Consider the following 26251-nt stretch of genomic DNA (forward strand, 5'->3'; position numbering starts at 1 on the left):
GAGAAAGAAAGCGGCGCAGCTAGCTCGTTGAATAGCAAGATACCTGTCCTGCAGGTCAGAAAGAAGAGATGCGATGACTACTTACCGAGTTTCATAGCGAACCAAATACCTACGTTGCTGGGGCTCCTCCCATCAAGGAGCTAGTACTAACCGCGAATAGCGCTAAATAGGTAGACCATCATAACCGAGCATGTTCCGACATCGCAAGAGCGGGTGATGATTGCTGTGTAGTATACTTCATCAGTACAGGTACATCAAATGTCATTTCTCTGATCGTCAAAAATTTAGTGAAACATGCAACAAAAGAGTGACTAGCGACGTGAATGCGAAAGCGACGTGCAGAGCGGTAGGCGATGGTAATAGAATGAGGTCCAAAATGATAAATATAACAGTGAAGACGTATACTATGCGGAGGCCATGCCGATAGCGGCGAGCACTACTGTGCGCTACAAGTTCGTGGGATCAGCAGCATCATAAACGAGGGGAGGATAGCCGCTCACGTCATTAATATTCTGGCTGTGACGGTGGATCCGAAAACCGTCAGATGCACCAGTGTTCGGAGTGTGGATCTCGGACTTTCTTCGAGATACGAACGAGTGAACGTTGCGAGGGTTCTGCATCGTAGCTGAGAGCGATAAAGACCGCTTGTTATGCGTCCTGATCGGGGACCCTCGAAGATCTTCGGGACTGATACCGAGCATTTTGCAGAGCTCTTCTTGCGCCTTCTGCATGGCGCGGGTCTCTGAGTAAGGTGTGAGGGGCGTGTAATCATCCGTCAAGCCTGTGAAAATAATCTAATCAGAACACGGGCGGGATCTGTCAGGGAGCATACGCACCTGCACTTCGACCCGGCAGATCAGAGGTTGACAGTGCGAGCGGAGTGCGTAAGGGGATGGGCGGAACAGGGGGAATGTCCCCAGACGTGGCTCGTATCGACGGCGGTGCGATCGCGCTGTTGCTGGCAACGCGCAGCCGACTCGGAGAACGCAGCCCAGCTCTGCGGACACTGACCTTGCGGGCAATGCTAATCTTGCTGGATCTGCGGCTGCTGGCTGGCGTCAATACACCTTCGTTCATCGCGACCTTCTCGCTGAGGTCGTCCAGCTCACGGGCGGCCTCCTCGGCGTGCCGCCAACCATCATCTCGCTCCGCCTCGAGCGAAGCGACCTGCTGCTGGAGGTGGTCCTTCTCCCTCAGATGCTTGATGAGGGAATTGTTGAGTTTGTGAAGGGCCATCGCCAGGGCACTGCCGAAGTGTATGTCTTGCAGATGGTGCAGCTGGCTGAGCTGATCGGTGACGACATACAGCTCCTCGGAGAGATGGCTCATTTGATCCGACAAATCGGTCAAGTCGTCGACAAGACGCGCAGACACGGCCTGTTCGGCTAGCTCTCCTCCGTCGGCAATGACCCGTAGGGAGTCAAGAAGCATCCTGCGCTTCCGCACTGCGAGCTTGTAGTTCGTCCTGAGCTCAGCACTCAGGACCTCCAGCCGCTGGATGTCCTGTGGAATCTGCTCTTCTAGGACTTCAGTTGAAAGAAGGCGAGTTGAGGATGGGTCGGCAGACTTCTTGATTGCAGCTGAGACAGTTTCTTGCAGTTGCTCGCGGGTCCATGTCCACTGCGCTGCCTCCAACGTGAGTCCGCGGAACTTCACAGGCTGCGTTTGGAAGCGAGGGCTCGATGAGGAGAAGGGAGGGGGCGTGCCCTTGTTGAGGAGATTTGCTGCGTTGCTCGTTGTGGTATTGGCTGGAGGGCTTCCCAACGAAGATGAAACCGAGCCGTTGCGACTCCTGCTTTTACTGAGATGAAATGCAGGACCACTCGGTCTGCGCGGACCAGATGGTGGAGGCGGCCTACTACGAGTGCCATGTACACTGGATGTCGTTCGGCTCATCACAGGAGGCAAAGGTTGGGGCCTTGCCCGCAGAACTCGCTGAACAATTTCAAAGGGTTCCACAGGGATCGAAGGGAGAGCAGATGATGACGAGGCACTCTTATTCTCGGGCAGTTCGTCAGATCTGTTTTCTGTTATCGACGCCAGAGGCTCGTCTGCGACCTTCCCCGACCTTTCTTCCACAAGCTCGTGCTCTGGCTCCGCTGGCGAAAACGACGGAGAAGGAGGCAGAGAGAAAGACGTTGGTGGTGGAGACGGGAGAGAAGGTAATGACCGTTTGGTTAGGACGAGACTCGAAGGCTGTTCAGCAACGGCAACGCTCGGAACTTCAACAGATAATCTTGAGATCGGCCTGCTGCGTGATAGAGGCGCAGGAGAGTGCTCCGGGGTATTGGAGTACAAGGACGGTTGGCTCTTGTGCGAAACAGGTGAATTGCACTCCTCAATCATCGATAATGCATCTGCACTCCCCGGAACTGGCAAGGCGTCGACGGCCTCGTGCAGAGGTGCTAGCGGCACGTCTGACCCGGACGGCGGCGGGGTCATGGGCATCCTGGTGGACAGCTCCGCGCTGACCGGCGAGTTCGCTGCCAATGTATGACGCATCAGAACCTGTCTCCCAATGCCAGACCTGGGGGGCCTGCCGTTTCTCAGAGGCGTGGTTATAGCCCGTTCTGGTGTCCCAGTCCCCCGGGGCAACCGTGGAGTCAAGAACCCAGCAGAGACCAACGGCGTGAATGCGTAGGGTGTTTCCGGGAAGGTCTGTGGCCCTGCTAGCTCTGTTGATGGAGAGCTTGAGCCTTCCGGAAGGAAGTCAAATTGAGGGCTTTCGGGCGGTGGAACGGAGATTGGAGCAGGGGGGCTGAACACTCGCGTCCCGGAGAGGCCACTGCTTCCTTGAACGACCCGAGAGCCGGCGAACATAATGTCGATTAGGTCGGGAGACCGTGGTGAATCGCTCCCGGTGGCAGGCACGACAGACTGTTGCAAGGAGGATGCGATAGAGTACGGCCGGGTTACGGACTCAATGGAGGAACGTGGATGTATGCTCGATGAGGACTGGATATAGTGAGATCGAGGTCGTTCGCCAATAGGAAGAAGGTTTACAGAAGAGCGTGGACCTAAGGCTCTTCGCTGGATCGACTCCGAGTAAGAGCGAGATATCCGCGGTCGAAGGTGGTCCACGGGTATGGCGGCAGATGGCGGTGTGCGCAAAGAACCTAGTGAGAGTTTAAATTCGCACTCGATGCCTACAAGGAAACCACGCACTTTCGGCCGAGGTTGCGCTGTGTGTTAGGGACAGGACGGGGGTATCTTGACGAGGGGTATCTTGAGAAGAGGTAGCAGCCTCAGTAGTAGTCGGGACATCGTCAGGTTGCTGCTCAGATTGAGAATGGTGCCCAGTACCGTGAGCGTCTCCAGCATCGTCTTGTGATACTTCTTGTGATTGGTGTGATTGGTGAACGGCGTTGTCCTCCTGCGGACTGTCGTTTTCCACAATCAACGAACCACGGCTGGCTGAACCAAACGCTGTGTATATGCTCGCAGCACCAGGGGCGGAGCTCGCCTGTGATGTGCTGACTTCCGATATCTTCGAGATCCGACGCCGTTTCATATCCGGAACGTTGCCCAGGACTATGTCTGTGGAGCGCCGCTTCGAACCGCTACTCCGCCTCCATGCGGCAGTCAGTCCAGCAGAACTCTCTTGCGAGCCCTCGCTTGAGTTAGGTGAAGGCTTCCGGCTGCGACTGTGCGGCGATGGTTGGGAGCTCAGCCCTGCCGGAACCGGCGGCACCGGCGGCACATCGCCGTCCTCACCCCAACCATCTCGCTCGTCCGGGCTCATGACGACGATCTGGTCGCCGCTGATACGCCGGTCCCGCCAGTAGGTACTCCCAACTCGGGAGATGGCGGCGAGGCTGCCCTTACTCGATCGCATGCTCGAGCGCAAGCTCTTCCTATTGTAGTAGAATGGCAGTTCTCCGCGCGGAAGCGTAGCAGAGTCTTGGCGCGCGAGATGACCCGGTGTGCGCCCAGAGGACCGACCTCCAGGAGATGGTGCTGAAGTTGGAGAGAGGATATACGAAGAGACGAGAGCGCGCGCCAGTGTCGTCCCAGAGACTGCCGAGGTGAGGTTGTCATCGTAGTCTATGTCCGTGTCGGAGTAGCGCGAGTGCAGCGAGCTTGGTCGGGAGCGAGAGTGAAGCCGAGACCGGGATCGAGTAAAAGAGGTGTACTGCGACAGGGGAGAGAGACTTCCGTCTGTTCGCTTATTCGGGTGGCTCGACTCCAAGGATGCTGCTCGCCGTTGTTGAACCTCAGTTTCAGGTATTGTAACAGGTATCGGAGGCAGTCGTCGTGGCGCATCCTGGGACGGGAAAGATGAGCCAGATATTGCAGAGCAAGGTGAAACGTACCCTGTCCCTCTCGCTTTCAGCCCCCCTGATATTTTTGAAGCTCGAGCTCAGCGGAGATAGGGTCGGCTATAAGGGCGACATATAAACGGAAAGCTCGAACAAAGCTGTAGACGGACTCACGTCTCTTCCCCTTGGAGCTTCGATAACTATCACGTCGTCCTCCGAGAGGTTTCGTACATGACCACGTCCCACCTCCGAATGCGACCCCTCACCTACGGGTGGCGGCATGGGCACAATCTTCGAGCCAGCGTTCGACAGCGATCCGGTGTCTGACTGTCCACTCCCACTCGCAACATGGTTGCCCTCCACGCCCTTGCCCACCGACCGATTCCCTCCTGACTTGACGCTGCTACCCGTCCCAGCTGTTGCGCCCAATGATGCGCCTCTTTCTGGCAGCGGCGCCGGAGAACCCCCTCTCTGTTGCATCAGCTCTGACGCGAGCCAGTCGGACAGCGAGAAACCATCAGTGCCAATGTCAACATTGACTTTAGGCGAGCTGATGCGTTTGCTCGACTCGCTTGGCTGCCCTTCGGCCTGGCGCGCCGATTGCTGATTTAGCGAGGACTGAGACGCTTCGACGAGCGAATAGGGGTTGAAGGGCTTGTCGTTAGTTTCATGTGAGACGAAGGAGCCGGGGGAGGGCGGAGACTGCGCGCGGTGGGCGAGGTGGAACCGGTTCTTAATCCCCTTGCGGAACACCGAGTTGAGGACCGACGACATGGATTTACGTTTGCCTTGGGTACGTCACGAAAACACGACGGAGGGACGGTGTACAGAGAGGGGGTTTTGTTAGCGGCGCAGCGCCCGACGTAACACCAGGCCGTCGAGGGTGATATGAGGATAAGTGGTATACAGACAGCTAGCAGACGAGGTCAAGAGGAAAGAGACAAATTCGACGGTTCCGTCCTGCCTGAACGCTGCAGGGGAGTCGACGATGTTTCGGACGGACGGGAGGCCAGTCCATCATTTATCTGACGCAGTTCAACCGCGCCTACCAACCATCATACTATCACAACGCAGTCCGTTATGCACCGCCCATTCGGATAAGGAGATGCGATGAGTCGACGGGCGGGGTGTAGAACAGCAAAGAAACAGCTGCCGCCAGAGCAGTGCGAGGTGTTTGAGATTGCCAACGCCCAAAGTCGTCCGGGAAATTCGCATAAAATGCGCTGAGAAATGACATGTCCGCTTATCATTTGATGGAGCTTCCTTTCCTGGCCGTCGTCGACCAACTCGACCCTCCAGGACCCTCCTCCCAATGCACCAAGGCTTGTCCCGCTTGCATCTCCGGCTTCATATTCTCGCCTAACTCTGCTGTCGACTTAAAATCGTCGGCTGTGAATCCTGTATCTGAACCCGGCGATCATCTGAAACAAGCACAGACATCAGGTGCAAAAGCGCTACGTCAGCAAGTTACGCATTACGGTGCTTACTGCGCGTCAGGCACGCCTTCAAAGCTTCAACGTTCAATACAATACTTCACAAAACTATGTTGCCGCCGCTCTCCTGGTTCCACAGTCCCGCAGATGGCCTTGATATCGATGTCCTGGATGTTCAGGGCGATGAACTCGGTCAGATTTTAACTCTTTTGCTTATCAAGAGCTGGTCTGTCGAAGGTCTTGTGCAAGCTCCGCTTTCGCATCAAAGGCACTGCTGGTACGGCCCCGATTTGGCCGTCCAACGCGCATGAGAATTGACCCTGCACGGGTGTGTGTCCGCGGATGTATTGTCGGCTTTTGACGTAGCAACCGTCTATCTATGCTCGGGCCGCTTTGCGGCACGGCCACATGACGCATTGTGGTGCTCGTATTCCGAAAGTGATGGGCGTAGGGTCAAACGATTGACCACCATTCACAAAATCGCGCCTCGAGTCTGGATTATGAAAGATTGGTTCAGGGTACAGTCAGTAGCGATTTGGGGGTTGTGGATAGTCCAGCCGGATAAGGCAAAGGGGAGACATGTGTTCAAATTTGAGGTGCTCCTGCTCGGATGTTTTAAAAGAGGCACAAGGAATGCGCTGAAAACTAGGCTGTGCCACCAGGCTGCTATCAGCCAGAATTGGCCCAGCAAGTGCGATTCTCATTAGCCAATAGCTGACGGGTGGGAGAGTAAGTCTTATTAGAGAGCTGAGTGCCGCAGTGTCTTATAGTACTGGTTGTGTCCGGTCCTCCACGGATCTAGACTGGATCTTCTGGGCTGAACTTTCTGCGTCGGCTACTTGCTTGGATGGCTCAGCCCACCGATATAGATGAGATAAACCCATGTAGTCCCACTGCTCCAAGGACACGAGTAGGGCAAGCGTTGACGTTGATGTATCACTTCCCATGGGCCATGTGCACTTCGAAATGGAGCGTTTGAGAGTTGGGCTAACAAACGCCGCCCCTCCTCCTTTAGGATCAAACGCTTCGTGGCGCCCACGTGGTGATCCGCGTCCGTAGCGCGGAACGGAGCTCATCGGACTCCGTTCACCCACTTCTTGATCGATTCAGCGTGTAGTGTACGTTGGAAATACAGTAGTGGGGTCGTTCACATAATACGTATAAACACGTGTAGTAGTGTACAACATGTGACATTACGTTTGCATTTCGAGAGTTGGTATATGCTGGACGGGTATATTGGCTTTCGATTATAGATACCACCGTAGGTGTGACCGATAATGTAGAAGCGTGCATCACGAAGTCGTTAAAAGTCATCACTGTCACACCACACTCCGTTCGGGTTTATCCAAGCGAAGTCGTCGAATTCCGGCTCATCGGGGTTCGTGGGCTTTACGACGGCACGGCAGAGCGGCATGTGCTCGACGGCGGCGTCTGGGTGACGCGGAGCGAGGCTGGTGCCTACGCCAAAGGGTCAGCTGACAGAGCCATAGAGTTTGGGAGATGGGCTCGCCTTTTGTTTCGGGTATTAGTGGGAAAGACATTACCTCGTCGAAAACACTCTTCTTCGTTCGCAGATCGCGGAAGTACGGATGGCGTAGGAGGTCATCGAGCTTGTATCGCTTTTCAGGATCGCAATCCAGCAGCTAGAGGTGGCGTTAGTTGAGTTTGGCACAACACACGAGAGCGTACACGCACCCCGCCCATAACATCTGCCGCCTCCTTGGAGAGGTAGGATACGCGCGACTTGATCCAAGTCGCGGCATCCCTTCCACTAGCTTGATACTTTCGCAGACCGTCCACCGTACGATTATCAGGGAAGAGGAACTATCATGGCGCGCATTAGACCACGCGTAGAGCTAAGCAACAAGAGCAAAGCGTACCTGGTCCCCCACATGTAGGTCATACATCGTGCATCCCAACGCCCACCAGTCGACCATGGGCCCATACCACTGATCCCTTGTCCTAATTTCCGGCGCCATGTACGCCTCAGTGCCGACATGCGCAATGGCATACAGACGCTTCGGATCCAGGGCCTTGCCTGGCTCAACGTCGTACGAGTTCGACCATTCCTCCGGAGAGTCGCCAGGGGCCAACCAAGCATTGGAGAAGTCCCCGATACGAATACGGAGCGAAGATGTGCCCGGGACAATGAAAATGTTCTCGGGCTTGATATCCCGATGGATAATGCCCATGCCGTGCAGCGCGTCAATACCCAATGCCTGTGGCCCCATTCAGTCTTGCGAGCTAGCAACGATGAAAGGGAACGTACGATCTGGGCAATCCACCACGAAACAAGTTTGGGCGGATTCGTCACATCGATGAAGGAGAATAAGTCCGTCTGCATGACGTCCTATGGGCCACGGTCAGTGACGCGCTCAGACGCAGGCAATAGCCAGCACGTACCATGGCAAAGATAACTTCCTTCGAAGTCTGCAGCACGCCGTGTATGTCCATAATCCACTTCTTCGCGCAGGGTTCCGCCAATGCGATCCGTTTGTAAGCCAGCAGCTCGGCGGTCATGCCGCGCAGATGTTCTTCGCGACCCCTGATGGGCTTCTTCGCCGAGACTTTCGTGCAAAGAACGTGACCTGTTGATACTTCGAGCGAGATGTACGCAGTGCCGAAGCTGCCCTTGTTCAGCATCCGAAGGTACTGGAACGGTCCAACCTGACTCGACGATCGCGGAATCAGGTCTGCGAACGCGGCCGTCCGCACGGAGATGAACTTCCTGGGAGAGCATGGGGCAGACTTCAAGCTGTACGCGGGCGATCCTCCAGAGAGCGAGAGGGACCCGAGCCCTAGATCGTCTGAGATCTTGACACTGGGGGATATTGGCGTTGGCGCGAATACGCCGGATTTCCGAGGTGACAGTAGCCTAACGGCAAATCGCGGCGTGGTAGGTTCAGAAGGGTCCTCGGAAGACGTGTCGGATCCAGAGAAGAAGTCGAGGTCATCGGGGCCAGACTCTGACGGGCTGAGACACGTCGAGCTGAGATGGGAAGAGCCTGCCCGTACGGGATGTACCTGAGGGGGAGGGATCGATATCTTGAGTGGTGCGCGAAGGCCATCGGGCTTGGTGAAGACGCATTTACCACCTCTTCGCGTCGGTGTTGTGTGGGTGGTCCCGGTCCCGGCGCTTGACGGAGCAGCCCCGAAGACATTTGGAGAAGGGTTGACGGGAGGCATCGTATGCGATGAGGTGGATTTGCCTGTGGGCGGTGTGGTGGGATAGGTCACCGTCAGTGTAGACATGCCAGGGTGGGGCGGGAGAAGGGGAACGCCAACGTGGAAGGGTTTAAAAGGGAGAGCTCGGTTGGCCATGGATCATTTGTTGGATTGTGGCCGCCACAAAGTTCACGCCCGAAAAGCTTCAGGTGATGACGGCTCCGCTCGCGCTTGTTCGCTTAGCTTTGCACAGCAGAAGTTGCCTTGAAAATCGCCAATCGCGCGATCGCCCAAAGGAAAGACCGACCCGCCTCTCCACGAGGTACCTATAGATCCGACGAACAAGCATGCTAAGACCTGCCAATGGGTGATGGCTGAGTGAGACGTCCCTGATCTTGCCGTGGACGTAGCAGGGGCTCCGATGGGAATGTGAGGAGAAAACCCGGGGTAGAAGAGCCAGGTAGCAAGAAGATCGCCAGGTATAGCGCAAACAGGAAGGGTATATGCGTAGATCCGGGGCGCATCCAGCGAAATGAGGAGGCGGCTGACTGTTCCGTAGGATCATCGCAGTCGTCGGCGTCGAATCAAGTTGCGCACGCTGAAGCACGATAAGCAGCGACTCGTCGTCGTCGACAGTAAACGTTTACACCACGAGCTACCAGCCACGCAGGATTACAGTCAGCTAGAACTGAGTATCACAACAGAAGTCCGCTAGCTGCGTCAAAAACTCTTTAATCGATTTGTTCCGTGTTTCAGGCATCGTCGACGTTGCAGGCCAAGAGAGTCAGACGCCCACCGTGGCGGGTGTGACACCATCAAAGACATTACGTCACAAAGATCACGACCGTTACCACGTGACAGACGCGTGCAATGGCGTGTCACGCCCTTCGCGAGTGCGCGCGAAATTCCGCGCACGATCTCGCCCATAACCTTGACGATGTCCGACGCCGAAACGTCGACAGCGCCTCGGCGCTCACAACGCGAACGAAAGCAAGCAACACACTTTATCTCTAGTGCGTGTCAACCTCACAAACACCGCCCCCCCGTCGCGTGACGCTCGTTCCCATAGTCGACAGCACTCAGCTTAGCCAGAAGAGAAAGCGTTCCGTCGTTGACTCTGATAGTGAACGCGGCGAGGAAGGTACACCAGAACCTGAAGACGAAGATGCAGATGTCGAAGAAGACTACACTGCTCCAAAGTCGAGCCAACCGAAGAAAAAGGTCGCTGAGAAAGCTCCTGCTGCTGCCGCGGACGCGAAGCCTGCGCCAAAGAAACGGGGTCGTCCCCCAGGAACGGGAAAGCCTCGCGCGTTAAAAACGACTGCGACGGCTACCACCAAGACTAGGAGAGGCCGCCCCCGCAAGGGTGCTGCTGAGTTCGATGCTGAGCAGGTGGCAAAGGAGACCAACATTTCCAACGATAACCCCCTTTTCAGTGAGTGGCCCTCTATGATACGCGACCTCTTTTAATATTCTCTAGATGCTGTTATGAACCCTGGCGCTGCGCTGCAGTCGGCAGCCGAAGACTTCCTCGAGTCCATGTCGCATACACCCGACGCGTCCCAAGCCGAGCTCGTCAACTGCATTCTACGCGCCTGCGGCTGCAACCATACGTACAGCGCGGAACAAGTTCTAGACTACGATGGTGTTGTCAGTGCCCTCGATGACCTTACTGAAGAATTGAAGCAGGAGGATGAGCACGTGTATCCGCTCACGTCGAAACTGCCCGCATTCAAGCCCTTCCGCTCGAGTATTGCCGAACTCATCTCTCGGCTCATAACTTCTGCAGCCGCACTCGGTCATCTGTACAATACCGACCTCATTCCGACCCTCACGACCTGGGTCAACCCGATGAGCAGTAGTCACATGCGCAGCTTCCGGCATACAGCAACCGTTATCGCTCTCGACGTGGCAACCGCCTTGTCACAGGTTGCCGCGACTGTTGAAAAGGAAGCTGAAGTAGTCAGCAGGCAGAAAGAGGGTGAACGTAAGCGCAAGAAGGGCAAGGGCGAGCCGGCGACGGCGCGAGAGAAGGAGCTAGAGAGCAAGGCCCGTGAGATCAGGACGCGACGAGAGAAGCTGGGGGAATTCATTAAAGAGTTTGTCTATGGGTATGTAGCATTTCTTCGTGCCTATGCGTGGTGATTAACTTGTCTTTAGCGTGTTTGTACATCGATACCGCGATCTCGATCCAAACATCCGCACAGAATGTGTACGCGCGATGGGCCTCTGGTTCTCCAAGCATCCCGCGCACTTCATCGACGGCGAATACCTGCGCTACGTTGGCTGGGTGCTCTCCGATGCGAACACGCACGTCCGCCTGGAAGCTGTTCGAGCTCTTGCTTCGGCGTACGCGCAGACGGAATACATCGGTGTCAGCGCTCTTCAGCACTTCACTGAACGGTTCAAGCCACGACTCGTCGAAATGGCGATGAGTGACACGGAGCTGAGCGTCCGCGTCGCAGTCGTGCAGATCCTACAGGCCATCGACGAGCATGGCTTGCTTGAGGACGAGCAACGCGAGAAGCTCTGCCTCCTGGTCTTTGACGAGGAGAATAAGATGCGTAGGGCCGTTGGCCGGTTCGTTAAGGGCGTATGGAATGAGAGTGTCGAGGAACGCTTGGTCGGCCGCAAGCCGACCGCGACGGAGAAGAAACGGGCGGGCGTCAAGGCCTTTGCCATGCTGCTGGTGCAGTGGGGTAGAGCTCTCGACAAAGGCAGGGGCATCCGCGACGAAGAGGATGAAGAAGATGGCGACCAGTCTGAGGGCTCGTCGAGGCAGGCGCGTCGCAAGGAGGTCGCGACCCTCATTGGCGCAGAACAGAAGTCCCGGACAGCCTTGGCCGTCGAGGCACTCTGGGACGACGTTGAACCCGTCAGCGATTGGGAAACGCTGCTCGATATACTGCTTTTGGATCATTCGGCAGAAATCACAGCGAATAGCAAGTCAAGAAAGGGCAAAAAGGTCTCCGATGACAGTGGCGTCGACGAGGTTTGGAGGCTAGAGGAGATAGAGGAAGGAGTCTTGCTCGAGGTTCTACTTGCATCTCTGAGGAAGACCCAAGCAGAGGCTGCTGGCGGCAAAAAGGCGGGTCGTTCTCAGAGGTCTATGCTATATCCGTCGCTCATGCATAGTCTTTAGGGAGAGGGAGAGACCGTCTCTTCCGATATCACCCGTGCTCTGATCAAAGGGCTTCCCAGACTGTTTGTGAAATACCAGACAGACGCAGGTCGGATGTCCGACGTTCTCTTACTGCCGCAGTTGCTGAACCTGGATATGTATCTTGAGATGCGCATGATCACGGTACGAACTTTCGCTCCTGAGTGGTTATATGCGCTCACTCCCACATCATTTTAGGCCTACTCGAGCCTTTGGGACGACGTTATCAAGCTGTTCCTTTCTCATTCTGCTCCGATCGTGTTGACCAGCGCTGTCGCTACCATTCGATATATGATGAACGCGACGAGCCTGTCTAACACGAACAGCACGAAGATTCTTGAACTTGAGGAAGAGCTGTCAACTACTCTACGCGACACAATTAAGGGTCGCGACGAGCTTGAACTCGCGTCGTTCAGTGAAGACGAAGTCATCTCGCTTGCTGCGATTTGCTCCCGCTTGGCAACGTTGGCGGGGACGCGGGATATGACAGCATGGATGGAGGAGGATGAGGGCGGTAAGCAAAGCAGTGCTTGGGATATTGTTAACGCCTTGGCCGAACGCGGGAGACTGGGTTACAAAGAGGAAGAATCGGTATGCATTTGAGTTGATCGAACTACACGGACAAGCTAATGCCTCTCTAGATGGTAGACCAAGCACTGAGCTTGCTGACGTTATACATAATCTGGAAGGCAAGAGGCTTATCAAATACCAGTGAGCCATCTCCTGAAGAAGCACGCTTGAGGGAACGTCTGAAGGAGTGTAGAGATGCACTCCTCGAAAAGTTGCTCGAGTTCGCTATCGGCACACAGTCAAATACTTCGGATGGTGTTAAACGGGCAGTGAGTGCGCTAAGTCGCTTCCTCTACATCGCGGCTGATATGTACGAATCGTAGGCTTTCCAAAACCTTATGAACCTGCATATTTTGTTTGCGCCAGTACAGGCTGCGGATGATGCCCCAGTACCATCAACAGCGGTAATGCCGTTGACCCTCGACGAGGAGACCCAGTATCGCTGTGCTGGATTCATCCAGGCCGAGATCGAGCGTTACGCCGAAGATATCGAAGAACTGTCGCCTCCGCCTTCGGAAGGCAGCGATGATGAGGGCGAGAAGTCTGGCGAAGAAGAACCGGCGATCAGCAAGGGCAAGAAGGGCAAGAAGGGCTTGCCGAACGGGTCGACTCGTAAGTTCACGCGGCTCAAAGTTGTGTCGAGATACTCAATTCGAACGGCAGCATCCGAGACGCGATCGTCGCTCGAGCGCGAGTACGTCTTCATGGGCGTCATAACAACCTTTCTGCGTGCCGTCAGGGCAGGCGTGATACACTTCCAGCACTCTGCTACCTTACTCGCACACTATGGAAGGCTCGGGCCATCGTTTGACCTTTGCGCCAAGGTGATCCTCGACATACTCCGGGAAGAAGGGCTGTACAAGAACGGCGGCAGCGACGTTGTTGCTATCATCAGCCACGCTCTTCGCGACGTATGTCACTACAACGACTTCTACGGTCTTCTCAGCTGATTAATCTATGTAGGCCTTCCAACTTTACATGGAAGGAGTCGTCCGTACCGAAGAGCATGCTGTAGCCCTCGCCAAGCTGCTCGCCGGCGCGTTCTTGATCCGTGGCGCTCAGCTAACTGTCGTGCGCCGCATTGAGAGCCAACACGTCGTCAATCTACACACGTCCTCCATTTCATGGATCTGGAAGCGCATCGCGCAGCACGATACTGGCAACAAGAAGACTCGGAATAAGAGCATCGTCTTCTTCAAGCTGCTAGTTCCTCTACTGACGACAATTGACTCTCGGGACTCCTTGGCCATGTGAGTACAACTGATACCTGTGCAGGACGCCGTGATGGCTGACGGACTGTGCAGCAAAGCGCACCTTGACCAGATTGTCGCTCAAGCAAAGATCGAGATACCTGCCACCTCGAAAGTCTGGGATCCCTATCGCGCCTACGAAAAGAAGCTAACAGCTTCCAAAGAAAAGGGTAAGTAGACCGTCTCCTTTTCGAGAGATAAGGTTACTCATCGCTTTCCAGGCGCCAAGAGCGGAAAAGCGGCGAAAAAAGGCGCTAAAGCGTCTGAGATGACCACGACAGACGAGGAAGTCGAGGAGGTGGAAGAGCCCGCGGACACAGGCGACGACGCTCCCGCAGCAGCAGCCCGCGGCAAGCCAAGACCGAAACCGCGCGGACGGCGCCGCCAGGCGTCTGCGCCCGCCTCTGACCGCGAAGACGAAGAGAACGCCGCGGAGCAGCCCGTGACGCCGAAGGCGAAACCGCGTCCGCGGCCGGTGCGCAAGGTCGCGGCGGCGAAGGCGGAGGCGACTCCGCAGCAGCAGCAGCAGCAGCAGGCCTCGAGCCGCTCGCCCTCACCGATGGCGTCTCCACAGATGCCGTCGCCGTCGCCGAGCACGCCCAAGTCAGCGGCGCTGTCGGAGCCGTCGACGACGCCTGAGCCGCACGAGCCCGAGGAGGAAGAGGAGGAAGAGGAGGACCGGGAGGCGACACCGACTGCGCGGCGCAAGCGTGCGCGTTCGGAGGAGGAGGAGGAGGAGGAGGCGGAAGCGGAGGAGGCCGAGGGCTCGTCTGAGGGCCCGAGTGCGTCGCAGGAGACGCAAACGGGCGCGATGCAGGTGAAGAGGAAGCGGGTCCGCCATTGATCGATGCCATCTTTCCCTCGCCGGGAGCCCCTCTCTCTGTGCTACAATCTTGTTCGCTGCCAATGTGCATCTTTCATCTTGTTCTGCTTATATGTTGTGCAAGATACGTTATGTTATAAGCTATCCCGCAATGCCACTCGGCTGGAGACGGAAACATGTCGCCGGCATGTAGAACGAGAAGGGGCCAACGATGCGGCGCGCGCAATATGCAATGAAGAAATCCGGGTGGATGTATATGTATGATACAACCGTACAAGTCTAGGTACACATGAAGAGATAGAGGGAGGAAGAAATCAGGCCACATCCAGTCGAGCTTTTAACCTCGTAATTGTCGAATAAGGAGGATGATGGTACAGTGCCAATGGTGAAGGGAAGCGGAGAGGCCAGGTTTCCGACAAAGCGACTGCGAGGATGAATGGAAAGCAAATTCCGACACGAGAGAGAGAAGATTGAGAGTGCACCGGAGGTGTTGAGAGAACCGGAGAGAGAGAGAGAATATCCAACGGGGTGACACGTGTGGGGCGACCGAAAACAAATCGTCAAACGAAGAAAGGCTTGGCACGATGCGATGGTTTGGATATCAGGTGGGCGGGCGCGAGTGCGAATGTGGGTGTGTGGATCGCAATCGATGTTAGGTGTGGTAAGTCATGAACGCCGATATGAAAGCTTTAAGGAGTGGGCGGGGGTAAAGGAACGGATGATATGTAAAGAGCGTGTGGCGCGTCGGGCGCGGAGATGCAGAAAGAAAAGAAAAAGAAAGATGCCAAGAAATTCGGAAGAAAAAAAAATAGGCGAGCCACGGCAGCTCAGTGGTGCTCCCCGCCAAACGCGCGGAGCTTCCGCAGGACGTCGTCCATGTCCGCCTCCTCGGCGGTGCGCGAGCGATCGAGCACTTGCCCGATCGAGGGTGACATGCCGAGCTTGAGGTTGCTCGCGTACGTGTGCGCGGCCTGCATGAGCGACGACGCGCTCATGCGCTTGAGCGCGCGCGACGTGCGACGGTCGCGCTTCTCGGACCCGTCGTCGCCGTCGTCGCCGGCGCCGTCTCCCTGTTGCGGCGCGCCGGCGACCTCGGGGATCGCGGAAAGCGTGCTCGACTGCGAGGACGCGCTCGCAGAGGCAGTCAGCGACGGCACAGAGGCGCTGGACATGACGTCCGTCATGGACATGTCGGACGAGCAGGAGCCGGGCATGGCGGGGATGTCGAAGCCGAGACCGCCCGGCGGCGGGAGCACGGGCGAGCTCGTCCGCTTCGCGTGCCTCGCCGCGTGCGGCTCGCGGTCGGGCACCGTGTTCGAGCGGCGCAGGCTCGCGAGGGAGTTCGGCGACCCGGACCGCTCGCCCTCCGCGGGCTCGATGCGCGGCGTGTAGGCCTGGCTCGGCGCGATCAGGTCGCTCACTTGCTCCTGCACCTCGAGCACGCCGTCTTCGGTGCTCTCGCGCGGTGAGTCCGCGCCAGTGACGGAGCCGTCCGCGCGGTGGCACAGGCCGGTGCTCGTTCGCGACCGTGAGGTCGAGGTGGCGACACTGGCCTCGGAGCACTCCGAGCCCGACCGGAAGCGGCCGATCTTCAGCTGCTCGTCCAGGGTCAGCATGCTCGTGGACGCCTCGCCGCCGCCCTGGGAGTTCGCGTTCAAGACGAGCCACCGCAGCCCCTTGATCTCCCTGTCCCGCTTGCGTGCCTCCCGCTCGAGCCGGTCGATGCGCCTGAGGAGCTCGGCCTTCTCGGCGGCATGTTTCTCCTGCAGGACGCGGACATACGCGTCATGCGCGCCGCGGAATGACTGGCTCTGCGCGTCGTCCCGTGTGGGCGTGGGCGTTGACGTTTTCTGCGAGCCGTCTGAGCCCTCGGACGGCGGGCGGGACGGCACCAGCAGGGATCCGCCCTCGGCGTCCGTCGGGGTCTGCGTACCTGATCGCGATTGATCGAGGCGGACGGCCGATAGGTTCGGACGCATGTAGCGCATGCGGGCACGGTCCGAATCCTCGCCGCCGCTCGAGAGTCCGCTGGAGACGATCGACGCCGGCTTGCTGATCGAGCCGACGATCGTGTGCGCCCGGATGCGGGACGCGCTCTGAATGCTTTTCCGGCTCGCGAGCGACCCGATGCGCGTGCTCGTGTCGGTGCTCCATCCGCCAAGCCGTGTGCTTGCGTCAGTGCTCCAGCCTTCGGCATCCGAGCTGTGCGGAAAGGTCGCGCTTGTTGGTGGAGACGGCAGCGGCGCCACCGGTGGAGGGCTTGCAGGGGATGACGACCGTGTCGATCGGATGGAGCGCAGTCGTGAAGGAGAAATTGATGGTTTTCCCGCGCCGCTAGGGCTTGAAGGCGATGATGGGACCTTTACCGTTTGCGATGAGTTCGATCGGGGTCTGTTCGCAGCTGGAGGCAATATCAGAGACGCTGGTCGCCCCGGCCGTGCGGGCGCGGAGCGGGTGCTGGCATGTGTAAGTTCGCCCTCGGAGGCGTCACTCGTGGTTGCACTCCGATACGACTTAGCAACCGGTGTTTTAGCTGGTCGCTCAAACAGCTCTGCGAGAGCTGATGCGGGTTTCTCGGTCGTTCGCGACAATGCAACCTTCGTCGACGGTGGAATAGGAAATTCCATCTTCGCAGGCAGCATAGGGCTTAGCGTAGGCGTCGGACTCGGGCTGCCCTTCGACGGACTCGCAGGCTCGTGCGCTTTGCCTTTCGCCGGAGTTGCCGAATTCCTGCGCTCTAGCTTGGAAGACTGGTCTTTCTTGGGTGAGTGTCCAAAGCCGAACCTAGAGACGCGAGATTTGCTTGCTGAGGGTGGTACGGGTGCGGTGCGAGGGGCGTTATAACTGTTGGCGTCATCCCCAGCCTCGTAAGGGGCAGACACCGTAATGACTGGCTTAGCTTTCGCTTTGCCATCCCCACCATTTAGCATCTCCATGTTAGTTGCGGTGGCCTTGTGGGTGAAGTCAAAGGGCCTTGAAACTTCAAAAGAGACCGATTTCTGTGGCCGAAGTATCCGTAATGGACCGCCCTTCGAAGACGATGCCGTGGGCTTCTCTGAATCCGTTGACGATGGTTTGAGAAAGGAGTGCGAAAGCGTGGCCTCGTACGCAGCCGTCGAGGATCGGGCCGTAATAGGAGGCGAGGGAGACGGTGAAAAAGGCGCGCCAAACGACGGAGGGGATACATTCAGCGGCGGGAGCGAAGACGGCAGCGAAGACGGCGGCGAGGAACCCGAAGGTGCGGGAATGCGGCTGGTGAACGGAGTCAGTTACGATTTTATGAGCGACTCGCTGGTGAAAAGCGCGAAAAAGGCCAATAGTCTGACTATATGCGGGTAATTCATGCTCGAAACGAGCTGCAAGCCACGAGGAATAGAGTCCGTGTCTCTGAGAATCAAACAGCGTCGCACAGACTCGTTGCATGCACGACGCGAGACTATTTTTGATGTCGACGAAGACACGGGTGTTCAACTTGCATAACGATACTGAAACGCGTCAAAAGCTATGGAGACTGCGCTCACCTTTTGAGCAAAGCCTCGGGCACAGCAGGATGAGACTCCTCATCGTCTTTGTGGTCGTGCGCAAGACCGCCGCTTTTGCGCTTACGGCTGAGAAGATCGGCAAGCTTGCGCCTATTTTTCGTCGGGGTGGTGGGTTCGGTGGCAGGAATGGCGGGCACAGGCGGTACCAGAGCATCCGACGACTGGTGCTTCTGGCTGCCACGTATTAGGTCTTGAATGTCTGAAGTTTTGGAACGCAGACGGCTAGGAGACCGACCAGGACCCATGGCCGGTGAAAGTGTATGTCGTGAAGGAGAGTTCTAGAGAGCGTGTTGGGTGGAAAGGAAAGCTGAGTGGGTGGAAAGGAAGGTCGTTGCGCGTGCTAAGCCGTTGCAGAGTCGTGTCCAAGGTCGCGTCTTGGTCGTTCCGACGGCTGGAGGGGTGTGCTGCACGGGGATGTGGTAGGAGGAGAAGATGAGTTCAAAACTTTGCGGTCTGGCTGGGCATGATCAGGGCTCGGCAGCCGTTGGCGCGAGTGGGGAAGAGAACGAGGACTGGGAGGTTCGACTGGCCAGATTCGCGCCCATAACATGCTCTCGCCTCCCGAGCGGGAGCTCCGAGCAGAAGCCTGTCACGCCGGACAATTGGACCCCAAATTCTAATCACCGATTCACCACATCTGCCACAAATATACAAATCGGGCAAATCTGTGTGCAGATCCGTCGTCCAAATTTTCCTTCAATCTCCTCTCGATCTCGCTTTTGGAACAAATCTACCCAGGCGCGGCCCTCTCCTCGAGCACTGCAGTCTCCTCGCTGTCCACGTCGTCCTCGACGCTGTTCGTCCTCTCCCCGCACACAGTCCGCTCGACTTGGGCACGACTCTGGCTCTCGTCGGCATGGATACGGCGCTGGGGGATCTCGATTTCTCCCGCGAGAACTTCTCGGCATCCAGACCGTCGGCGCCCCCATCAACATCCTCGCCAACAAACCGTTTCAGCGGCTTGCCACGAGGCTACTCAACGCCTTCAGTGACACCGCGAGGCCACAGCGGGTCTTGGACGCTGTCCAGCGCGCCGCTCCTGCCTGTGGCCAAGGCCGTCCGCGAGGAGCTCACTGTACAACAGCCGTAAGCTAGCTATCTTCTCGCATTCCCAGACTTATAGTTCAGCATCATGCGACCACCAGGAGCGAAGCTCGGCGCCGGCCGAGGGCGCCATGAACGCCGCCACAGGGATGTCTACTCTATTCTTTTGTTGTACGTCCGCATGCCGTCAACTGCGTACCCCCGGAGGGAAACGTGCTAGATTGCTTTAGCACACGATCGACCGTGGTATGACGGCCACAATAAGGGATGCAAGCAGACCCATCAGAACGAATGCCCTACAGTCCACCCATGCCGCGTGTATACGTTTAAGCACCACCAGAATGCGTCGTCCACCGCGAGAAGGCTAGAGGTTGTAGTCCAGACTGCGAAGCATATCAGTGAAAATCGAGGTCAACGAGAGAGGGGACCGCCCGGGACCGCATGTCTGGGCCCGGGGCTTATTCAACGGTCGCACAAGGATCGGAACGCCGCGGCCGGGAGACGCACGGGGGGAACCTTGTCATTAAGGTACTCGCGCGGAGATTGGCTGTCGTGCAAATACTTACACAGGGCCGTGCGCCCCGTCGCACCTTGTCCTCGCGTAACGACAGCGAGTACCTGCGAATTCGATTCCCCAGGGTATACGTACAGACTGCGCTGCTGACAGCTATTTTGGCACGGTGACGCCCGTGTGTGAACAAAGTCCAGCCCAGTCCACCCAATCTCAACGGCTACACATGGGCGCAAAGCACACGGCTCACACTGGGTAAAGCTTGGTGCTCGCTCATGGCAGGCCGACGAAAGCGTGGCGCTGTACACGCTTCACGCGCAAATTGGCGTTTGCGTTGCACACCCGCACGCCGCACACTCATGATCGCCGCATCGTGACGTTAACACGCCAGATGGCCAGAAGGTGTGGAAAGGCCTCCCGTGGCGCCAAAGCACAGACCGGACCCGCTCAAGTCGCCGCCCCACCTCGCAGGCGAGAGCGCGAAAACGCACTGATCTGCGATGGCACGTAACGGTGAGAGCAGGAGCGCGGGCTTGTCGGTCGTGCAAATGTGGTACAAGGGAAACGACAGGGTCGTATGGTGAAGTCACCACCCTCAAAAGCTTGCTACAAGGCAAAACCAATTGTATGATGTGCGAAGGGTGATCTGCATATTTAGCGAACTTTAGACAGCGGTCGTTGACCCTGATCGCAGGGCTGCGCTTCCTTTGTCGCACAAATTATTCCAGCGGCCTCTTGATGGCCAGACCTGCACTACAACCATCCATCAGGATATATCCGCAGTTTATGGTGCTGGCTAGCAGGATCTGTCGGACGTCGACGGGACGGGTCTGGTGCAACGCCGCCACGGCGCGAGCTAAACGCGCTCAGTCGGGCGGATCCCGACGCCGGCCGCTCGCCGCCTTGTTTCGCTTCTCAGCCAAACCCAAAAATTGCTTATATTGAGGAACAGAATGCATAATCAGGCCCAGGTGGGGATATCCGCGAGGAACAACGGAGGAGCGTGGCGGGTTTCTATGCCAGGATACACAAACTTACTCGTCTCATTAACCTTATGCTCAACAAAGGCATCCCCAAACGAACCTCGTGCGTTCCATACCTGTAAAGATGAAAATACTGACAATATCTGAAAGGAGAAAAAACCTGGACACAGCCGTCCATGATATCCGCGCTAACCATCCTGGCATGCACAATTCTGAAAGAAAGAGGGGCGCCTGCAATTTTTCCAAACCAAGCATCTTCTTCTCACGCCTTTTTTCCATGTCCAAGACGCCGCGCTGTGCAGGGAAAACCGGGCTCGACCTCTTGCCGTCCACGGACCACGACAAAAATGCCCGACATCTCCGTCGGCGCGCAGATTTTCGACATCGCCTTCCACCCGACCGCGCCCGTGGCGTACGCGGGGCTGCTCACGGGCGAGGTCGCGGCGTACGGGTACGACGACGAGGGTCAGGATGCGCCCGCACGCAGGTTCCGCGTACGCCCCAGCAAGCGGTCCTGCCGCGGTCTCGCGATGAGCGAGGACGGGTCTCAGTTGTGGGCGGTCGGCAAATCCAAGGCGATCTAGTGCGTGTTCCGTTTTTTTTGTGGGACATGGGTGGGAGCTGAGGTGAGACAGTACGGTTGACACCGCTCTGGGAGAGGTCAGCGAGACTCGCAAGGCGGCGCACGAGTGAGTTTGAGAGTTCGACGGTCTGGTGGACGTGTATTGACTGAGGCAGTGTTTGCAAGCGTAGCTATCAATCGTGTGAAGCGCGTTATGCCGAATATGCTTGCGACGGGAGATGACGACGGTGTGGTGAAGGTGCGGAGTCCGCTATTTGACCTTATACACTGGACACTAACTCTGGTCAAAGCTCTGGGATCCCAGAAAAGCTGACGTCATACGGACGTACACCCACCACTTTGATTTCATCTCCGACTTCCTGTGGCTAGAGGACAAGAAGCACCTCGTCTGCACCAGGTCAGTATCCTGGCTTCTCGGTCATTCCGAGCTTTCAGCTGACATATCCGTCAGCGGAGACGGTACACTATCAGTGATTGATGTCCGGGCGAAGAAGGCTGAGCCGTTTGCACGGTCCGAAGACCAGGAGGACGAGCTGCTGTCCGTGGTGGCCATCAAAGGGTACGTGCACGCGCCTCAAACCAGGCCCTACCGCCGACTGACCCCGGCATAGAGGCCAGAAACTCGTGATCGGTACCCAGCTCGGCATCCTGTCCGTCTTCAACCGCCGCAGCGGCTACGGCGACTGCGTCGACCGCATCCCTGGACACCCGCACTCCATCGACGCCCTTTGCAACATCCCCTCACACTACCCAGACGCCCAGTCGACGGTTCTCACCGGCTCCTCCGACGGCTTCCTGCGCGCGGTGCAGATATTGCCGACGAAGTTGCTTGGGGTCGTAGCGGATCACGGGACCTTCCCCGTCGAGCGAATAGCCGTCGACCGCCGTGGCGAGGGAAGATGGATCGCGAGTTCGGGGCATGATGAGGTCTTGAAGTTGACGGACTTGAGGGAGGTGTTTGAGGACGATGGCGACGAGGAAGATAATGAAGGTGAAGGTGGAGAAGATGGCGAGGAAGATGGCGAGGTCGAGGCGCAAAGTAATGACGCTGAGGAAGAAGAAGAGGCAGAGACGCAAGGAGAGAAGGGAAAGAAGGTTTCGGACAGTGAGGAAGAACCGGAAGCAGGTTTGCAGGTGGCGGAGGACTCTAGTGACGACGAGGCTTTCAAGGAGAAGAAGAGGAAGAGGAAGAAGGAGAAGGACCCGTTTCGAGCAGCGAAGAAAACAAAGGGCAAGAACGAAATTGAAGCCGACGCTTCATTTTTTGCTGACCTGTAACCCCTCTGTGCATGCCTACTTGCTACTAGTGCTCTGTATCTGGAACCGTGATGATGTGCACGACCCCGCACTCTGGGCGTCTAATATAAACTTGCTCTTTCCCCGCATCCTCGAAGACAGTCTTTACGCGTGCGCTGTCTGCACCCATGTCTTCGCGCATCGAGACGGAGACATGGCCCACCGTGTCCATTCATTATATGGAATGCTGGCCGCAGCCTAGACCATAAAAGAGATACTTCGTGTGCTCAACTGACCCTGGACTTACGAACCGAGCTGCATGATCCGGGGTAAGCGTCTCATCTCCGCACCCCAGATTCACAGCCTGACCAACGACCACGATGATCTCCAGACGCACCCTCACACACGTACGCCGCGCACACATCCTCTCGCGCACGCTGTCCAGCCGCGCGTCCGCGGTGCTCGGCGCCCTCGACATACCGACGGCGCGGGAGGTCCCTGGCGTGTACGACGGCGCGTGGTCCGGCAGTGGAGAGGTGTTTGAGAGCGTGTGCCCCACGACGGGCGAGGTGCTCGCGAGAGTGCAGGGCGTGAGTGGTCTGACCCGTCGCCTCACGAGGTGCTCGTTCTGATTGTTACGTCGGTGTAGGCGTCGCCGCAGGAGCTGCAGGCTGCCATCGAGAAGTCTCGGGAGGCGTACCACTTCTTCCGGTCTGTGCCCGCTCCTCGGAGGGGCGAAATCCTCAGACAGATACGCGAAGCCTTGGCTGCGAAGGTGCGTCTTACCTCGATTTTGGTGTCCTAGTAGCCTTACGTCGGAGCTTGTAGAGAGATGAGCTCGGCGCGCTCATTTCGTTGGAAATGGGCAAGATTCGCACAGAAGGTGTAGGGGAGGTGCAAGAGTTTGTTGACATTGTAAGTAGCCCTCGTGTGTTGTGCTTACTCATGCTAAGTTTGCTGCGTTTTAGGCAGACTATGCTACTGGCCTGTCCCGAATGATGAACGGCAGAGTAGTCGCTTCGGAGAGGCCTGGCCATAGCATTCTAGAAGGTATGCACTATCTTGATACCGTCGCTCTCTTGGTTCTGACACTACTATAGTGCCGAATCCTCTGGGAGTCGTTGCGGTTCTCTCCGCTTTCAACTTCCCAGTGGCTGTATATGGCTGGTACGTCCCTATTTTGGACCTATCCGCACTAGGTGCTCAAACATTGCAGGAATCTCGCCCTGTCGCTTGCCGCAGGCAACGCAACATTGTGGAAGCCTTCTCCGACCACGCCGCTGTGCTCTGTTGCTGTCACCAAGATTGTGTCAAGCGTCTTGGAAAGAAATAATATCCCTGGCGCTGTGGCAGGACTCGTGGTTGGCGGCAAGAATGTCGGCGAAGCCGTTGTAGAAAGCGAACATGTCAACATGGGTCCGCTACTTCATTCGGCTCTTCCGTAAATGTCTTACTGACGGCTGTGACTGATTCAGTGTCTTTCACTGGGAGCGAAAATGTCGGACGTCAGGTTGGCAAGGTTGTCCAATCCCGCTTCAGCAAGCTTTTGCTAGAACTAGGCGGAAACAATGGTAGGCATCTCTTTGCCACCTCCGCTTTTGTACCTGATTCGCCGCCACCTTTTGATAGCCTCGATCGTCATGCCCGACGCGGACCTGTCTCTTGCTGCACCGGCAGTATTCTTCGGAGCAGTTGGTACAGCAGGCCAGCGCTGCACGTCCACGCGTCGCCTGTATCTTCACCAGGACATTGCACCTGCCTTCCTTTCGCGTCTGCAGGATATGTACAACAAGCTCAAGCCCGGTGACCCGCTCGCGCCTGCGACGCTCTTCGGGCCGCTGCACACCCGCGCCGCCATTGGCATATACTCTTCCGCGATCCAGCGCCTCAAGAACAGCGACGCGCAGATCCTGTGCGGCGGGCAGACGTACGCGTCCTCGGAGCTTCCGAGCGAGCTGCACGGCGGCAACTGGGTGAAGCCGACGATTGCAGTCCCGACGAAGGTCGACCTCGCCAGCGACATTTGGAGAGCGGAGACGTTCGCACCTGTGCTGTGTGTCGCGACGTTCAGCGAGCTCGAGCAGGCGATCGAGTGGAACAACGGCGTGCCGCAGGGCCTGAGCAGCTCGCTCTGGACGCGGGACATCAGGAACGTGGGCAAGTGGATTGGCCCCGCTGGGTCGGACGCCGGCATTGTCAACGTGAGATTTGGACTGCTACAAGCGGCTGGAAATATGCTAATGGCTATGATAGGTCAACGTCGGCACTAGCGGTGCGGAGATTGGTGCCGGGTTCGGTGGCAACAAGAGCACTGGATGGTGAGGCCGTCTATTCTTGTTTCGCCGACGTTGTGTCCTGACGAAGCTTTTTAGGGGACGCGAGTCGGGCGGAGAGTCGTGGAAGCAGTATGTGCGCTGGAGCACGTGCACGGTCAACTTCTCAGACGAGGCACCCTTGGCACAGGGTGTCAACTTCTCTGCGGCGTGAGGGACATGATGTCATTCTGCGGAAAGAATATGGACAGTTTCTTTACGCTGTATAGTGGTGCACTTAGAACGGATACATCACTCGGATGGAACATAAAGGTTCGCTACGTAGCAAGTATTTTGACGAAAGGGCCACGATGCGACTGCCCACCCGTCACCTCCCGAGGGGCATAGGCTGTGGTGCTGATGTGCTCGTACGTCCGGGCTGAACCGTAAGCAAGGGCAGATAGGACGCGATCAATGCTGATACACAGATCCTACGTGGAGGGTCAGAAATTTGGCTGCCGATGCACGTAAAAGGCTCAGGGTGCGGGAGGCTTACAGGAGGCCACTGTACGGGTTATTTGAACCCTCCTTTGACCGAAGGGGGTTCTGGTTGAAGATGCTCATCAACGTGAGGAAGACGTTGGGCCAGGCCAAGTAGCTGAATCAAGCGAAGTTGAGCGTGACCAGGCCGAGGTCTTTGCCAGCCAATGGGGCTTACCGATTACGTGTAACCATGATAAGCCCAGAAATAAACAGGACTAAATTTTACGTCAGTTTAGAATAAGGAGTGCCACGAGAACAGACTGCGTACCCATCCCGCTCATGCTGTCTGCGTCATCGAATATTCTGGATCAATATCCACATTGTACGCCGTACTCGTACGTACTCACCCAGAGAATCTGTCTTCCATTTCTCAGGGAAAGACATACGCGTCTCCGCCGACGCGTCCCGGGGGTCGTCACCAGCGGTGGTTGTCGACATGGTGGTTGTGAGCAAGCAGAGAGTCGTGCGGTTCGGGGTCATGGCGCTAGTCTGGATATGGCAGCGGCTTTGTGGCGGCCACGTGTACTGTGCCTAGGAGCGGTCCAGAAAATAGAGGGCGACCACTGTTGTGGAACAGAAATCAATGACATCACGGCGGTTTGTGTCTTTTTACATTACTGCATAATTAATCGCCGCCGCTGACAGCTCAAACTGGGCGAAAATTTCCGCATAAATACCCTTAGACCGATCACCGCCACTCATCATGGAGCCAGGGCTACGGTGCTGGAAAAACACGCCACTTCATATTATTATTGCCATCGCTGTCAATGAACCGGAGTGCTTCGGAAGCGTAGTTTGTACGGTTGCCCGACGGGTGGTGTTCGGGGTCACCGAACATTGCGGGGCGCCGTCACGTGAGGCCTGTGCATGAAGCGGGGAAAGTTGGCGTGCAGCCGA

The 26251-nt window shown here is 57.0% G+C and overlaps 6 protein-coding genes across 6 annotated transcripts; 3 read left to right on the forward strand and 3 right to left on the reverse strand.

The window, feature by feature from the left end:
- Positions 1-160: 160 nt before the first annotated feature.
- On the reverse strand, positions 161-5380 carry PHACADRAFT_172756 (uncharacterized protein). Its single transcript, XM_007394840.1, has 4 exons — positions 4314-5380; positions 837-4264; positions 501-781; positions 161-446 (listed from the first exon to the last, which is right to left on the reverse strand). Exons 2-4 carry the CDS (start codon positions 2818-2820, stop codon positions 405-407), a joined length of 2307 nt encoding a protein of 768 aa, XP_007394902.1. The 5' UTR covers positions 2821-4264; positions 4314-5380; the 3' UTR covers positions 161-404.
- Positions 5381-6801: 1421 nt separating this feature from the next.
- PHACADRAFT_183611 (uncharacterized protein) lies at positions 6802-9629 on the reverse strand. Its single transcript, XM_007394841.1, has 6 exons — positions 8096-9629; positions 7962-8042; positions 7573-7911; positions 7388-7516; positions 7173-7335; positions 6802-7150 (listed from the first exon to the last, which is right to left on the reverse strand). Exons 1-6 carry the CDS (start codon positions 9011-9013, stop codon positions 6996-6998), a joined length of 1785 nt encoding a protein of 594 aa, XP_007394903.1. The 5' UTR covers positions 9014-9629; the 3' UTR covers positions 6802-6995.
- A 131-nt stretch (positions 9630-9760) lies between these two features.
- Positions 9761-17927, forward strand: PHACADRAFT_172759 (uncharacterized protein). Its single transcript, XM_007394842.1, has 11 exons — positions 9761-9870; positions 9927-10292; positions 10338-10968; positions 11018-11945; positions 12000-12161; positions 12216-12608; positions 12659-12856; positions 12911-13498; positions 13551-13837; positions 13892-14007; positions 14059-17927. Exons 1-11 carry the CDS (start codon positions 9795-9797, stop codon positions 14679-14681), a joined length of 4368 nt encoding a protein of 1455 aa, XP_007394904.1. The 5' UTR covers positions 9761-9794; the 3' UTR covers positions 14682-17927.
- Positions 17928-18177: 250 nt separating this feature from the next.
- On the reverse strand, positions 18178-18789 carry PHACADRAFT_254626 (uncharacterized protein; the record flags this gene model as incomplete). Its single annotated transcript, XM_007394843.1, has 1 exon — positions 18178-18789. Exon 1 carries the CDS (start codon positions 18445-18447, stop codon positions 18178-18180), a length of 270 nt encoding a protein of 89 aa, XP_007394905.1. The 5' UTR covers positions 18448-18789.
- Positions 18790-21087: 2298 nt separating this feature from the next.
- On the forward strand, positions 21088-22601 carry PHACADRAFT_27815 (uncharacterized protein; the record flags this gene model as incomplete). Its single annotated transcript, XM_007393995.1, has 5 exons — positions 21088-21323; positions 21376-21429; positions 21489-21561; positions 21614-21882; positions 21935-22601. 5 exons carry the CDS (start codon positions 21088-21090, stop codon positions 22599-22601), a joined length of 1299 nt encoding a protein of 432 aa, XP_007394057.1.
- Positions 22602-22767: 166 nt separating this feature from the next.
- PHACADRAFT_119267 (uncharacterized protein) lies at positions 22768-25809 on the forward strand. The gene is made up of 14 exons (XM_007394844.1): positions 22768-23149; positions 23209-23334; positions 23388-23474; positions 23528-23609; positions 23660-23726; positions 23776-23975; positions 24035-24130; positions 24189-24760; positions 24813-24877; positions 24932-25302; positions 25368-25469; positions 25530-25569; positions 25623-25640; positions 25702-25809. Exons 1-10 carry the CDS (start codon positions 22940-22942, stop codon positions 25044-25046), a joined length of 1620 nt encoding a protein of 539 aa, XP_007394906.1. The 5' UTR covers positions 22768-22939; the 3' UTR covers positions 25047-25302; positions 25368-25469; positions 25530-25569; positions 25623-25640; positions 25702-25809.
- Positions 25810-26251: the final 442 nt, after the last annotated feature.

The sequence above is a fragment of the Phanerochaete carnosa genome, assembly GCF_000300595.1.
Source record: "Phanerochaete carnosa HHB-10118-sp unplaced genomic scaffold PHACAscaffold_4, whole genome shotgun sequence".
In the NCBI taxonomy this organism is placed as follows: Eukaryota; Fungi; Basidiomycota; class Agaricomycetes; order Polyporales; family Phanerochaetaceae; genus Phanerochaete; species Phanerochaete carnosa.

What these genes read in the sequence shown, in the direction of transcription:
- PHACADRAFT_172756 (XM_007394840.1), bottom strand. Translation starts at nt 2,820, where the DNA reads ATGTTCGCCGGCTCTCGGGTCGTTCAAGGAAGCAGTGGCCTCTCCGGG. An exon ending in TCTGCCGGGTCGAAGTGCAG is followed by an intron (nt 782 to 836) that starts GTGCGTATGCTC and finishes TTATTTTCACAG; the next exon opens with GCTTGACGGATGATTACACG. An exon ending in ACAGCCAGAATATTAATGAC is followed by an intron (nt 447 to 500) that starts GTGAGCGGCTAT and finishes ACGAACTTGTAG; the next exon opens with CGCACAGTAGTGCTCGCCGC.
- PHACADRAFT_183611 (XM_007394841.1), bottom strand. Translation starts at nt 9,013, where the DNA reads ATGGCCAACCGAGCTCTCCCTTTTAAACCCTTCCACGTTGGCGTTCCC. An exon ending in CGTGGTGGATTGCCCAGATC is followed by an intron (nt 7,912 to 7,961) that starts GTACGTTCCCTT and finishes ATGGGGCCACAG; the next exon opens with GCATTGGGTATTGACGCGCT. An exon ending in CGGCAGATGTTATGGGCGGG is followed by an intron (nt 7,336 to 7,387) that starts GTGCGTGTACGC and finishes CGCCACCTCTAG; the next exon opens with CTGCTGGATTGCGATCCTGA.
- PHACADRAFT_172759 (XM_007394842.1), top strand. Translation starts at nt 9,795, where the DNA reads ATGTCCGACGCCGAAACGTCGACAGCGCCTCGGCGCTCACAACGCGAA. An exon ending in CGGATGGTGTTAAACGGGCA is followed by an intron (nt 12,857 to 12,910) that starts GTGAGTGCGCTA and finishes TACGAATCGTAG; the next exon opens with GCTTTCCAAAACCTTATGAA. An exon ending in AACAGCTTCCAAAGAAAAGG is followed by an intron (nt 14,008 to 14,058) that starts GTAAGTAGACCG and finishes ATCGCTTTCCAG; the next exon opens with GCGCCAAGAGCGGAAAAGCG.
- PHACADRAFT_119267 (XM_007394844.1), top strand. Translation starts at nt 22,940, where the DNA reads ATGATCTCCAGACGCACCCTCACACACGTACGCCGCGCACACATCCTC. An exon ending in TGGCCATAGCATTCTAGAAG is followed by an intron (nt 23,610 to 23,659) that starts GTATGCACTATC and finishes ACACTACTATAG; the next exon opens with TGCCGAATCCTCTGGGAGTC. An exon ending in AAGCGAACATGTCAACATGG is followed by an intron (nt 23,976 to 24,034) that starts GTCCGCTACTTC and finishes TGACTGATTCAG; the next exon opens with TGTCTTTCACTGGGAGCGAA.